The sequence below is a fragment of the Tympanuchus pallidicinctus genome, unplaced genomic scaffold (genome assembly GCF_026119805.1).
Source record: "Tympanuchus pallidicinctus isolate F22 unplaced genomic scaffold, pur_lepc_1.0 scaffold18, whole genome shotgun sequence".
Lineage (NCBI taxonomy): Eukaryota > Metazoa > Chordata > Aves > Galliformes > Phasianidae > Tympanuchus > Tympanuchus pallidicinctus.
Genome location: NW_026294699.1, coordinates 2,360,200 through 2,373,313, shown reverse-complemented (window position 1 = coordinate 2,373,313; position 13,114 = coordinate 2,360,200). Strand labels below are relative to the sequence as shown.

The 13,114-nt window shown below is 44.4% G+C and overlaps 1 protein-coding gene across 1 annotated transcript in view; it reads left to right on the top strand.

Moving 5' to 3' along the window:
• DNAAF8 (dynein axonemal assembly factor 8) overlaps positions 1–13,114 on the top strand; it is an 85,329-nt gene that overhangs the window by 36,865 nt on the left and 35,350 nt on the right. The window contains 5 exon segments of the mRNA XM_052679985.1: positions 7,428–7,572; positions 9,715–10,018; positions 10,922–10,959; positions 10,962–11,052; positions 12,698–12,804. Coding sequence (XP_052535945.1) covers positions 7,428–7,572; positions 9,715–10,018; positions 10,922–10,959; positions 10,962–11,052; positions 12,698–12,804 — 685 coding nt within the window.

The window sequence follows — 13,114 nt, the reverse complement described above, 5'->3', positions numbered from 1 at the left end:
AAAAAAAGGCATAGAAAGGATTACTTTCACCTGTCACATTTCCTTCTGCTCCTCTCCATGCAATACATCCTGTAGGAAATGTACAGCTGTTATTTTGTATTTTACACTGAGCCTGACAAGAAGACCCTGAGCTGTACGGTTTGGATACTGTGATATTGTTTCTGTGCTGAGCATCGTGGCTGCTGAGCCTGATGCCAAAGATTCGAGGACTTGATCACAGAGCTGCTGAACAGAGCGTGAGAGCGCTGGACAGGTGCATGAGGGAGGCAGAGGACCCAGAACAGCACCTCCACATCTGTTTGCCCAAATGAAAGAGTCACTGGGGTGTTGAGACTTGCATCGTGGCACACATCGGCCCCTATGACCTACAGCTCATCCAGAGTGAAGTGGTAAAACAGGAGATCTGTTCATCTTGTCCTTTGTTTTCCAAACTTTGCTTGTGTCTCATCTTGACCTGAGTTGGCGTAAGGGTCCGGCTTTTGTCTAAAGCACCTTGAATCTGCTGTGCAGCCTGATAAAGTCATCTCGATAGCTTTGGGGAGAGCACTTACGTACATCTCGCACGTCATTTGGCTGATGAGTCCATGTGGAGATGAGTCACCTGTGGGTGAGACATCCTGGGGCCTCTTCTATATGCATTTATATAACTGAATCCCGAGCTACACAGCTGTATCTCAGAGGCTTCACGAGGCAGAAGTGGGGAAGTTGACATCCTGCTGCTAGCTGAGCCCTGATAGTTTGTCATTGGTATTTGTAAGTAGAAAGCCTTCACCTTTTGGATGGAGGAAGGCCTACAGTGATGTCTCTCTGAGTTGATATAGCATGGAAGACATAGCTTGGGGAAGAATTAAACCATTATAGATGTTCACTTTTCCTGAAATTTGGAAGCTCACATTTAAATTGTGGCCATTGTCAATTATTGCAGAAGACAGCAGTTTAGAAGAACCATCAAACTAATGTGCTTAGCCATTACTACTGTGTGTGATGGGCAGAAGAGCTGGAAATGAGTCTCATCCTTTTCTGTGTTTAAGACATCTTTGTTTATTCAAAAGGGAGGTAAGAGGAAGTGGAATGCATCTTCACACTGTCTGCAATGCAGTCACCAGCACTGCACGTTTTCAGTGACAAACTCCTTAATTAGCCCTCTCTGTCCTCAGCCTTTCTGCTGCCTGGCACATTCCTGCTGTTCTTGCCTGTTTCCTGCACTGGATCTGGAGCAATCTGAAGTGAGCATGCGGAATGGGAAAGGAAAGGTGTGAAGAAAACAAACTTTGTGTTAATCTGGGTTGCACAAGGAATACTGCACTGATGCATTTGGATTCAAGACAGTGGAGAGAGCAGAAGGTTTGAGGATCATTGAATCGTAGAATGGCTTGGGTTGGAAGGGACCTCAAGGATCATGAAGCTCCAACCCCCTGCCGCATGCAGGGCCACCAACCTCCACATTTCATACCAGCCCAGGCTGCCCAGGGCCCCATCCAACCCGGCCTTGAACACCTCCAGGGATGGACGGGGCATCACAGCCTCTCTGGGCAGCTGTTCCAGCACCTCACCACTCTCTTGGTATAATAGGATAATGCAGTCTCACTCAAGTGTATGATGTAGAGCATCACATCAAAGTAAGCCTTGCCTGTGCGTTAATGCTTTGTCTGCTGCTGTGGTTGGTGGAGCTGAAAGGAGATGTTATATATGTACAGGATTCACAGTCTGACTTTGGAGGTAGTGGAGGATGCAGCATCGTTCTGAGAGGGCTTTGGGTGCTGCCTCAGTCAGGGCAGCTGAGCAAGTCTTCGTATTGGAAAGCACTTTGTGTGCAAGGGGATGAGATTGTGGAGTACATAAATTCTTCCTATAGTTCCTGTTTTCCTGCTGTGGCTGGGAAACAGTCTAGAAAACTCATTGCAACTTGAAAGACTCTCTTAGATCATCTGACAGCAAAAGCTATTTATTTGTTCTCAGAAATGAGAACAGAATACACTGTAAGCAAGAAGAAGAGACATTAGATTTGGTCGTACTTGTGTATGACAATTAAAGATTCATGCTTTTGCTGTACACAGCTCTGGTCTTCTCTGAAATGTGCTTATTCTTCTTTCTGCTCACTGTTTTGCTGTGAATTTCCTTCCCATAACTGTCTGGCTTCATCCTGGTAATGTTGTCTGAAAGAAAGCAGTGGCTCTGGGTTTCTTTTTAATGTTCTTTGAAGAACGATATCTGTTCAATCTGAGGTGTGTTGCAAATTGATTCTCTTTCTACTGTTTTAAGGTAGGAGAAATCAGAAATTGTCCCTCCTCCCCCCAGAGAAAGATAACTTTTGACAAAAATGAGTACCCATAATGGGAGGTTGCAGACATGCCCTTCCATTCCTGCTCCTTCTGACAGCAGCAATACGTATGGAGAGGGTATCAGTGCTGTAAGAAACTTCATTTATTACATTTGGAGGTGGTGATGGCAAAGTGATTTGGGCCTTTGAAGCATGTCAAAACCTAGGTCAAAGTATCCCAGCAGCTCCTGTAGCTATTACTGGCTGAGTGTAGGGTAACTTTTCTCCCTGGTGTATTCTGTGAGACCTAAGACTATTTGAACATTTTGCAGAGTCTTACAGAAGAGGCCTTTCTGGGTTGGTGTTGAAGCTGGACTGCTTCTTTACTGTTCTGCACTGTGCATGGGAAGAGAGACAGCTCAGCACTCAGATGACACATCAGCTAGACTGGGGGAGACTTTCTGAACTGCTGTGTTTGCACTGAAGCTCTACAGCTCCTGTAATATTGTTGGAGGCATAAAAGAGAGAAACTGGCCCTGAGGTGAAACTGATGCAATTCTCCTGCCTGCCCTGTCTCAATTCGTGCAGTATTGAAAGTAGCACCAAAGATGAAAGTAGCTTAGAGCTAAATAGCATCAAAATCACCAAAATTATTTTGGGAGGAGTAAGGTCATTGGAGGAAGGATCGCTTGTGCATTATGCATCAAATAGTTCTTAGAATATTGAGACGAGCTCTGACTCGATGCAATTCTCTGCTACATGCATGGGAAAGCTGTTTTCTTCCTTGCATTGCATAGGAAGGTGATCTCAGGAATTACCCTCCACTTACATTACATTTTTGTGAGACTAGACAAAACAGGGGCTTTCACACTGCAGTCATCTATGCATGTTTCCCTACCCACGGGGCAAAAAAAAAGGATTTTCTGGGAGATCTAAGACTTTTCAAGCTTCATTTTCTACTGCTTTGTGAAATCTCATTCAGGTTGGCTGCTAGAAAACAGAGTCTGACAGATCATAGGAACAATCTCCTGTGGGATCGATTCCCTAATGTGTGTGGCCACGTCCCTGCTCTGATGGGGTGGGAGGCCAGCCATTCAACAGCATGATTGCCTAGCATTGCAGCTGATCCACAGCTTGCACTTTGAAACTCTCTAAAGGTCAGCTTTACCTTAGGGTTCTCAGCTTGTATCCTCTCTGTCTGGGTGGTTATTATGAAGATCTCCATGGAAATATTGGCTGGAGTTGCTTTGACCACATATAGCCCTTATCTTCTCTTTCTTGTAAGCTTATAGTCTTAAAGCGTGCTCAAGGAACAGCTTGAATAAGTAAAGACTGGAATCTTGCTACGTATGTGGTTTGAAAGACTTGTTTCTTCCCTCTGTGCTGGCTGCACAATGCCAGCATTGCACACAGGAGCTGGCATCGAGTATTGGAACAAGAGAGGATCTTCCATATCCTGAAACCAGCGGTTTTCTTCTGTTATTTTCCACAGTGACCAAGGGTAATATCAAGGCTGATGGACAATGAATTGCAGGATGAAATGAGCAAATCATTGAGAGACGTCAAAATGCTCATTTTTGTGTAGTTGTGATGACTGAAATCAGATGAAAAATGAAATTCCCAGTTCTGCTTTTAGGCAAATATCTTATGAAGCACAGCAAGTAGAGGAAGGAGGAAACTCAAAAGTCTGCTGAAGCAGAAAGGCAGGTGACGGAGGGATTTTAATATCATCCAAATTCATTTCATTTCCCAGTTGTTTTTAAACATTTGTAGGATGAAGCACTTAATTTCTTTGCCAAGCAGTACAAGGAAAAAAAACCTCAAAAAAAAACAAAGTAAATTACAGCATCGTAAGTAGCTCATCCTCCAGAGTGGACACTTCATGCAGTTGGTCCATTTTCTGTTCATAGTCTTATTGAAACCATGTTGAAATAGAATTTTTTTTCTTTCTAAAAGGTTTTGCAGCACGTGAACAAAATTACACGAGGAAACAGGTTTGTGGCTGTTGAAAATCAAAGCAGAGACTTGGAATAGTTCCACTGCTTTTTGATTTGCGCCTCCCAAGCCTCATGCCTCCAAAGGGACATTTTTCTCAGCTTTGGGATGAGTTGTGCCCGGTGCAGAGACGGTGCTCTGTGTAAATGCAGCTGTATTTCTGGAATGCCTCAAGAGAAGCATAGCTATGAATATCACTTTTTCCCAAACCAGAACTTGACAAACTTGTCTTCCAGAAGCTGTGCTCCTTTCTGGGCTATGGCCTTGCTTATGAGGCATTACAGTCACAGCAAATTCTCGTGAGTGACATATCCTTAAATTTGCACTTGTACAGGTTGCTTGCTTGGCTGCCCAGAAAATGGATGAGAAACAAAATAAGGTGCTGAGATTGGGAAATGCCACATTTCTTTAGTGCCCTGACCTAAATGCCAGAGCCTTTTGCCTATTCAGGACTAAATGACACGATAAGACTCACACATATGTGCTATTAGGGCTGACATGAACACAGGAAAATGTGTCCTGTTTTGGTTACAGCCATATAGAAAATAATGCAGTTCTTTCCTCGTCCATCAGTTTGGTTTGTGTATTAGAGCATTTGCTTTACAAAGCTCTTCTCTGCTGGATTCCCAGCGTGATCATGGAAAATCAAGGCCTCAAGCTGCTGAGCCTGATCCTGCAGTGCTTTTTACACGCAGCTCCTGTTCACGTTAGTGGGCAATGCCCACACTGCAGGGCCACAGTTTTGGATCCTAGGAAGGCTCAGCCTCTTAAGAAGCAGCTGCAAATTCATGTTCTTGGGATATAATTATAGCTGGTGATACTGATGCAAGAAAGCAAATTATAGGGTAACAGGACTTGGCTAATAACTCTCATCCATTAATGTACATTCTTATGTATTCTCCAGCCATAAAACTAGCCATACTGATTTTTTCCTGGCTCTTGATTTGAGGGATCACAATGACATACAGGTAAGAGCTACCTTTCATGTGTTTCAGGCAGTGGAGATGTTTGCAGTGCCAAGTGGATTTTACTGGCAAACTGTTGAAAGTGATGAAAAATGCTTCCCTAATGGCAGTGACACTGAGGTAAAATAAATGAATAAACTGATCACGTTTAGGTGACCTGCAATGTTTCAGTCTTTAGGTTGGGTACAAATACTCAAGGTATTTTTCACTCAAACTTGAATGCATCAACTGAGTCTTTTGTGTCATCAGTGTTGATGTAGTGATTGCTCTGAGCCACAAAAGATCTGGCTATGAAATATGCAGGTTGAAGAAATTGCTGCAGAAAGGAACAAGAGAGAAATTCTGATAAGCTGAAGATACATGACTGTGAGTCAATGTGCAACACAACTCGCACCTAACTTTGCTCCATGTGCAATCTACCTTAGCTACAGTAACTGTCTGTGTTGGGGAAAAAAAGTCTCTATACTTTAACCCAGAAGAAGGTAACTTGAATTAGCTCATCTTTCCCTCTGTGTAGGAATGCGTACCGAAACGTGCAGGACTTGTACCCATGTTTGTTGGTAACTGTGGTAACTCACCTTTTTTAGCTCTTGTGCAGCACCACGTGGCATGTTTGATCTGACAGAGTTCGGTTTCAGTTAGGATTGATTCAGAGAGATGGAGATATCTTACGTTCTTCCTGAGCAAGTTTGACTGATGACTGACAGCAGTTAGCATACACCAGGCTTGCTCCTGGAAGATACCTGAAGACCACAGTTACTTGTTAAAGATGCTGGGCGCTTGGCACAGCCAGGAAATACCTTGTGTCTTGTTACAGTTCCTCAGTGTTTCTCAGAAGTGGGTCCATACAGAACATGGCACAGCAGGGGCTGGACGCTCCGTGAGGAAATGGCAAGGCAGGGTGCAGTCAGATGTTTCCCAAGAAAGGCAGAGCAGGTCCAGCAGCAGTAACCAGGGTCAGCCATGAGCCCGTAGGGACCAGGCCAAGTAGGAAAGTCAAGTCAGCAGGTTAGGATAGCAGCCAGAATCGGTGATATATGAGGATGGGCACAGGAAAGCCTGCAACAATGCTCAGAGGCCAAAGCCGAGTGCCTGGCTCCCAAGCTCAGGGAACCAGGCAGTTGCTGAGGCTTTTCAGTGTTAGACAGCTGCAATATCAAGACTGGCCTGGAGCCCAGGCAGCTAAACCCTGGGGACTATCAGAGCTGCTACAAAAACGTGCTTCCTTACTGGCTGCTGAGAGCATTTGGTTAGTATCAGGAGAGCTTGAGCTAGATGAACATAAAGAAAGAGCTTTTATTCCTAATTGGTACACTTTCTTATGATTTAAGTAAATTTATAACTTCATTTATCATGATATTATAAACCCTGTTATGTGTTTATGGGGGGAGTAGCATTTCATTTAAAGTGACCAGGAGTGATGAATTCATTTTGCGTTCAGCGCAGACATAAAGCTTGCTGCTGGCAATAGCACTGTGTGTCTTTACACCCAGGAGAACCATGCACAAATTTGAGGCCAATGCAATCGTGCTTGTCTGATCTGCACCTAGACAATTCATTACCTGCACTGTGTGAAGCACCACAAAACTTCCTGGTGTAAAGCACGTGCCTTTTGAAGCTGTATGTTTCTTTTCGTAGGGAAATCCAGAGCTCAAAGTTGTTTGTTTTCCTTTAGATTGCAGACATTCAGTACATACAACTGTATGTCTTTCTATTTGCAAAGATGAGCTGAATTGGATTCATCTGGCAAAGAAAAGTTCAAAATGTAAATCTGGGGCAGTGTCTGTCTGATTTATTTTTTATGTTAATTTTGGTATTTTTGTAGGTATAAAGAAACAACTAGTTGGTCTATTATAATTTAGCCATCTTTCTGTAGTATGCAAAGTTAAACAGCAGGAGTGATGCACTTTATTCTTTGTCCCAGAGAACACACAGTTTTTAATTAGTAGGTTTAAGTGACAAAAGGCACAGCTGTATCAGTAGTAATACACAATCATTATTCAATCACAGCTACCATACTTATTCAATCTGAAGGTAAAAACCTACTGTGCTGAACTGCACGTAAGCACAGAAGAAAAGCCTCTTCGTAGCTCTGAGAGTGCAGGCAGGGCACGAGAATTAAAGGTGAGCGGAAGGAACGCAGCTGTGAGGTCACTGTGGACTCGGAAACATTTTGGCTCATTCCACCGCTGTGCTCTGGCTTCCAGGTTGCCATGGTGTTGCCGTTGGAAGCTCTCTCCCAAAGATCCCTAGCTGCCCATCACGTGTTGCAGCTGGTGCTCAGCTCTGGGCTGGATACCTGTGGACTCCACCTGCTGTGCTCTCAGCGTGATGTGCTGCTCTCTAGCTCAGGTGAGGTCTGGTTTTCCTTCAGAGATTCCATCCTGTGAGGGTGCTGAGGGGAAGAATCACCTGGTGCTGTGGACATAGGGAAGAGAGTCACAGATTTCCAAGAGCCTCACATCAGTGCTTGTATCTTTGCCCAAAGAAGTGATAGGAAGAAGCAGCACAAGGTCTCTTATCGATTCCTAGTGCTGAATATTCCCCAGTTGAATTTTTAGCTCTCAATATATTTTTGTGTCTCGAGCCACTTTCTTTTTTCCTTTTCAGAGGCTTTCCCAGATTCCAGTGCTCTAAGCTCCATGTTTAGGCTCATGCAAATTAGATGCACTAAGTTTCCATGGATTTTTCTGGAGGTTTTTGCTACAGATACTCCAACCTCTCTTCCTCAATTGCCCCCCTTCCAACTCTTCTGGGACTTCAGTCTTAACTTCTTCAGGAGCACGTGCAAAAGGAAACTAGTGGCCATTCTGTAACTGACATTTTGGTGATGGCTTATCAGACAATGCATGTCACAATTTGTGAATAGAAGACATTCTGAGATATGGCAGCAGAAAGATGAGGCAAACAAAAGCTATATTGGGTCCCTGATGTCAAATCCCAAAGCCTTTAACGTCAGACACCGGTGTTTTCAAATATTTGCCTGTGCCAAGTCTTCATATTTTTCCATTTGTGAAGCAGTGATAATGAAACCTGCCTCAAAGCATGTACAGCAGATTACTAGTTGCTAATGGAATATAACCCTAGAACAACAAGCAGTTATACCAGCAGCAAAATGTAGAGATGGCTCCTGATGTACTGTGGCTAGTGCTTTCTTTTAAGCCAAAAAGTTCTCCTGAGAGGTTTGCATGTGACACCACAGTGAATACAATCAGTCTCTACTGGGAAAGTTCTAGGCAGACTGAGAGAGAAACAGGCTTCCTTCTGCTTAGACAGAAGATGAATGCAGACCTGCTTAATTAGAGAGAAACTCTGCAATCTTCCTACCCTTTTTTACATCTGAAAACCACAGAAGCAGACTGCTTTAAAAATGGGATTGCAGTTGCTCAGCATTGTGCGTGTAATACATTCATGCTGATAACTGGAGAAATGAAGGAGGACTACAGAAATGAGTAAGAAAACCATAAAATCACCAGTCATTAAGAACTGACAGGCAGCAGATCTGCTTCAGTGCTCCCAACTCTTACCATTATTAACATTTTGTGTGAAGAACAATTAATTTCAGCTGAGAACTGCTCTGTGAGTTTGAAGACTGGATTATTTTGAATATTTTTCAGACCACTTCTCCATTCTCTACCTGTTCTGGAGATTTATGTTCTGCCTTCTGATTCTCATGCAGCTAGTGATGTCATTCTCTTCCCTGACACCTAAATGCATTCATTTACAAGTCTTTCTGCTTTTGTACAGTAAGAACTGGAGAGGAGCCAAACTTGCTCTTTTCTGGGGTTACTTACTGAACCCCAGCAGTACTGACAGTGAGCATGGAGAAGGGTTTGTCAGAGGTGTAAGGAAGAATTACTGCAGGAAATGAGGAAAGCCACAAATCCTGGAAGGGGAATAAAGCTGGCTTAGCAAATATTGGGATACATCTTTATACAACATAGGACTTGTTCATATGTTTATAAACATAGGACTATGTTTATAGAACATAGGACAAATCTTTATTTTATACAGAGGGAAATAAACCAGAAAAGATGTGGATGGATTTTCAGCTTGTGATCTTCTCCCTATTTTCCCATATCTGATGAAAATTACAGAAAGTATTCTTCTTCTCAGGGCCATGTTCTTGCCCTGTCTACCCTTCAAACCCACCAGCCTTCCTTGTATGAGACAGCATACAGCACCAGAAGTTAAAGTGCTGGCTTCTGACAGCTGGCTGCTGCTTAGTAACTAACCCTATGCACACCCTTACCCACAGCAAATATGAAGCATCCCACTCTTTTTTTCTCTATCAGGTAAGCTACCTTGAGCAATCTCAGATTTACAGTTGGGTAAAAATGTGCAGCTGGTTGCCAGTGTAACGCCTGCAGGACAGATAACCCATAGGTTACTTTGTGCCCAACTGTGACAGATCTGAAAAAAGCACTGGAGTGGAATGAATGACCTTGGGGTGGGCTGTTCCATGTTTTATTTGAATGCATTTATCTTTCACAGGAAAACTGCCTTCTTCCTATGCTTCAGAGACTGACAAGGTGCTGGCATTAGGGGTGAGAGGGCCTAAAGGAGTTAGCACCATGCAGAATATCACTGGGCCACCTGACCCGCAGCTGGCTGGCATGACAGACTGCAGTTCCATCAGTGCCATCTACTGCATGAGCCACACAGAGCCTCTTGTCCACCTGCCCCAGCAGGACAGCTGTGTGCACAGGGAGCTGTGCCTCTGGTTTGGAGGGAGGGCTGCTGATGCAGCACTGCATGGTGGTATCCTGGATCCGACTCCCAGATACAACAGAACAAGGTGAGGGTGCTGGCCTGCATGTTTTTGAGTGATGGTAGTTCTCCCAGGCAAAGCAGTGTGGAGGACAGACAAGCACACAGTTGGCATGCTTTGTCTTTATTGGTCTTCTGCCAAAGGTCTGAAAGAACAAGAGTGAAGGATGGAATCTGTATACTGTTTCAATTTTCACGTGGGTTACTACAGTCTGTAAAAGCACATCTCTCACATCACTGTCTCCCCTCGATATGTCAGGTGTGGCATTCCTGCAGTTGCCTCCCATCAGTTCTTTCCTGGAAGACCTTCAATTCCTACACTTGCAACACCTGGGCCCCTTCTGTGTCAGTAATGGCTGATCAGCCTGGTTTGAAAACTCTTCTAGCTCTGCCTGGTGTTGGAAAAAGGCCACAAGATTGCGTGCCATTGAGCAGCCTGTTCTCCAGGTGCAGCTCTGCCCTTTGTCCCTTTCATATTAACAGATTGGAGATAAGGAGCTTCAGATGGAAAAGGTTCTTGGGAGGATTATGACAGAAGTGTGTGTGAGAATGAAGGATGGCTTATAAAGCAAATTGGCTCTTAAGCAAATTAGCGTGAATAAAAACAGCTTAAGAACTGGTGGCATAGCAGTGGGGTGCCAAAAAGTTTAAGGAACTGGAAAGACTCAGGAGTCTGGAATCTTGCTTTTGGATAGAGCTGAGTATAGCTGCAGAAGGAACTGGGTTATTAAGTAGCTATTAATCCATCATGCACCCTTCAGCAATATGTATTCTACTGTGCATAACTACAAGGAGGCAGGCTGTAGCTCCCAAAGGCTCACATTTCTGTTCAAGATAGCCAAACCTCTCCAATGTTTTTTTATTCTTAAAGTTGCTTGGTTTGTGACATTGGTGGTGGTCTGCTATAAAATCTGCTCTTGGCCTTCCTCAGCAGAAGAGAGATGCATGCATCAGGGAAAAGGAGTGGGGAGGAAAGGAGAAAAGCTTCTGTTCAGCTCTGAAGTCAGCACTCAGCAGCCCTTTCACATTGTCCACAGCTGCAGGAAAGCAGAGGGAAGCTGGGTCAGTAGTCTGGGGATACCCTTGGCACTACTCCTTCCCAGCACTTTTTTTCCCTCAGTAGCCTTCCTACAGTGTGGAATGATCACTTACTTCCTGACAACCCTGCTACTTCCCAGATGGAGACTCAAACCTAAGACCCAGGAGTCTCACTCAGTCCTGTGAATCCTCTTCCTAAATGAAGAGCCCTGCTGTGCTTGAGGTCCCTTTCCTCAGACTGCTGCTGCAAAGACATCAGAGTAGGCTGGCCTGCACAGGTCAGAGAAAAGAAGCACTTGCATTTTTTTGGGCTTCTGAAAGACACCCCTTGGGTTTTTCCAGGCAGAAGTTGATCTGGGCCTCAAAGCATTTGGCCTACAGTGCTTTATCAAAAGATTTGGCTTAGGGCTTCAAGGAATTTCCAACAACTGGGGCAATATGAAACTGAGACACCCTTTCCTGGCTGCTCTACAGGGCTGTGTAATAATCATGTGGAGTGCCAGCCACTGGGTTTTTTAGGCCTTGGGCATCTCCTTTCAATATAACTGAATTAAAGATGTGTTGGTGTGATGGAACTCCCCTGCAGCTCAGGCAGTGCCCTGAACCTGCAAGTTCTGGGCAGGTTTTACAGTTCCCAGCTGCTCAGTGCTGCAAGCACACTGCTGGTGGCAGAGAGTGAGGGGTGAGGGGCTCTACAGCCTTGGTGCTTTCTGCTCTGGTGCTTACAGCCTTGGTGCTTTCTCCTCTGGTGGGGAGGAGTGCATCCATGTAGAGCTGATCTGATGCCCGCAGAGGGGGTTATGTGTCAGAGTTTGGCTTTGTTTCCTCATGAGCAACAATTCATCATTTTTAGTTTATGGTATGTAAAACTCAATTTGGCCAACTTTCATTCTTTTTATTTGTTTTCCTCAAGGATGCTTTTTCTCCTACAGAGATGATGAATTCTGCTCCTCTGGTATAACTCAGCCGGTCCAGAGTGGTGCTAGAATTGTGCCCATCTCCTAATGCTGGTAATTTGACCCGTTGGGAGATCAGAATACAAGCTGCACCTCAGAATTCAGTTTGTCAGATTTTACTTGCAAATACTGGTGGCTTCTGTCAGTCTCCTGGGAGTGAACAAGCAGGATGTGTTCAGGTTTGCCTGAACAGCCTGCATTTCACACACCTAGCCAAACTGTTGGGCAGACTGCAGTTTGCCTTCTCAGTCCCTGGCTTTCTGAACCACACCTTATGTTCACTGTGCCAATGTGGAGAGGTTTCACTGTGATGAACATCTGTGACAGTCTTGATGGTGCTTGTTACCCAACACGGAGCAGCAGAGGAGCACTGTGACTGATTTAAAACTACTTAAGTTCTGGCTAAAGAACCAAAAGTAAATAGCAGCTGTGATGTATCTGCAGGGTAGGAAAAACACTGATAATGTAGCCTGACATTTTTTTATTTCCAAACTGGCCACTTTGTATTGGGTTGTGCTATTGAGCAAAGAGACCCTTGGAGGGAGTAATAGAAGAGACAGTCAATCTGAGAGAACTTGGTGTAGCTCGTGGCATCAACAGGGGGTTGAAATGGCCTTTCCGTTACAGCTTTCTTGACCCTGGGTCTGTTGCAGAAAGGGGGTTGGACTCAGAACCTGGCACAACACCTTTTAATATCTGCTGTTTTTCTTTAGATCTCAGAGTCCTTCATCAACTAGAGAAGAAGCAGATGAGGAAAAGGTTTATCTCCAGGGCATGGTGCAGCCTCAGCCTCCAGCAATGCTTGTCTCACCTACCAACGGTTCGTAATAGGGAACTAATCTTGAGGTTTTATGGCTCTCCTTCACTGACAGAGTTACCTCACTCCAGTGCACCTGTTTCAGGAAATTCTGCCTTACTCAGTGTTGTGATCTGGCCAGGTCCAGAGCCAGAAATGAATTTCTACTGAAACGCTGTTGCCTAAAATGAAGTGACAGAACTGTTATCACATCATCCTCCTCATGGGAGCAGCTGCTTGAGTCCTGTGGGCTGCTTAGGTTTCACTTAAAAACGCACACACAAAAACTCCCACAACAAATTTGTGCTTGTAAGGGGGCTGTTTATCAAGGAAC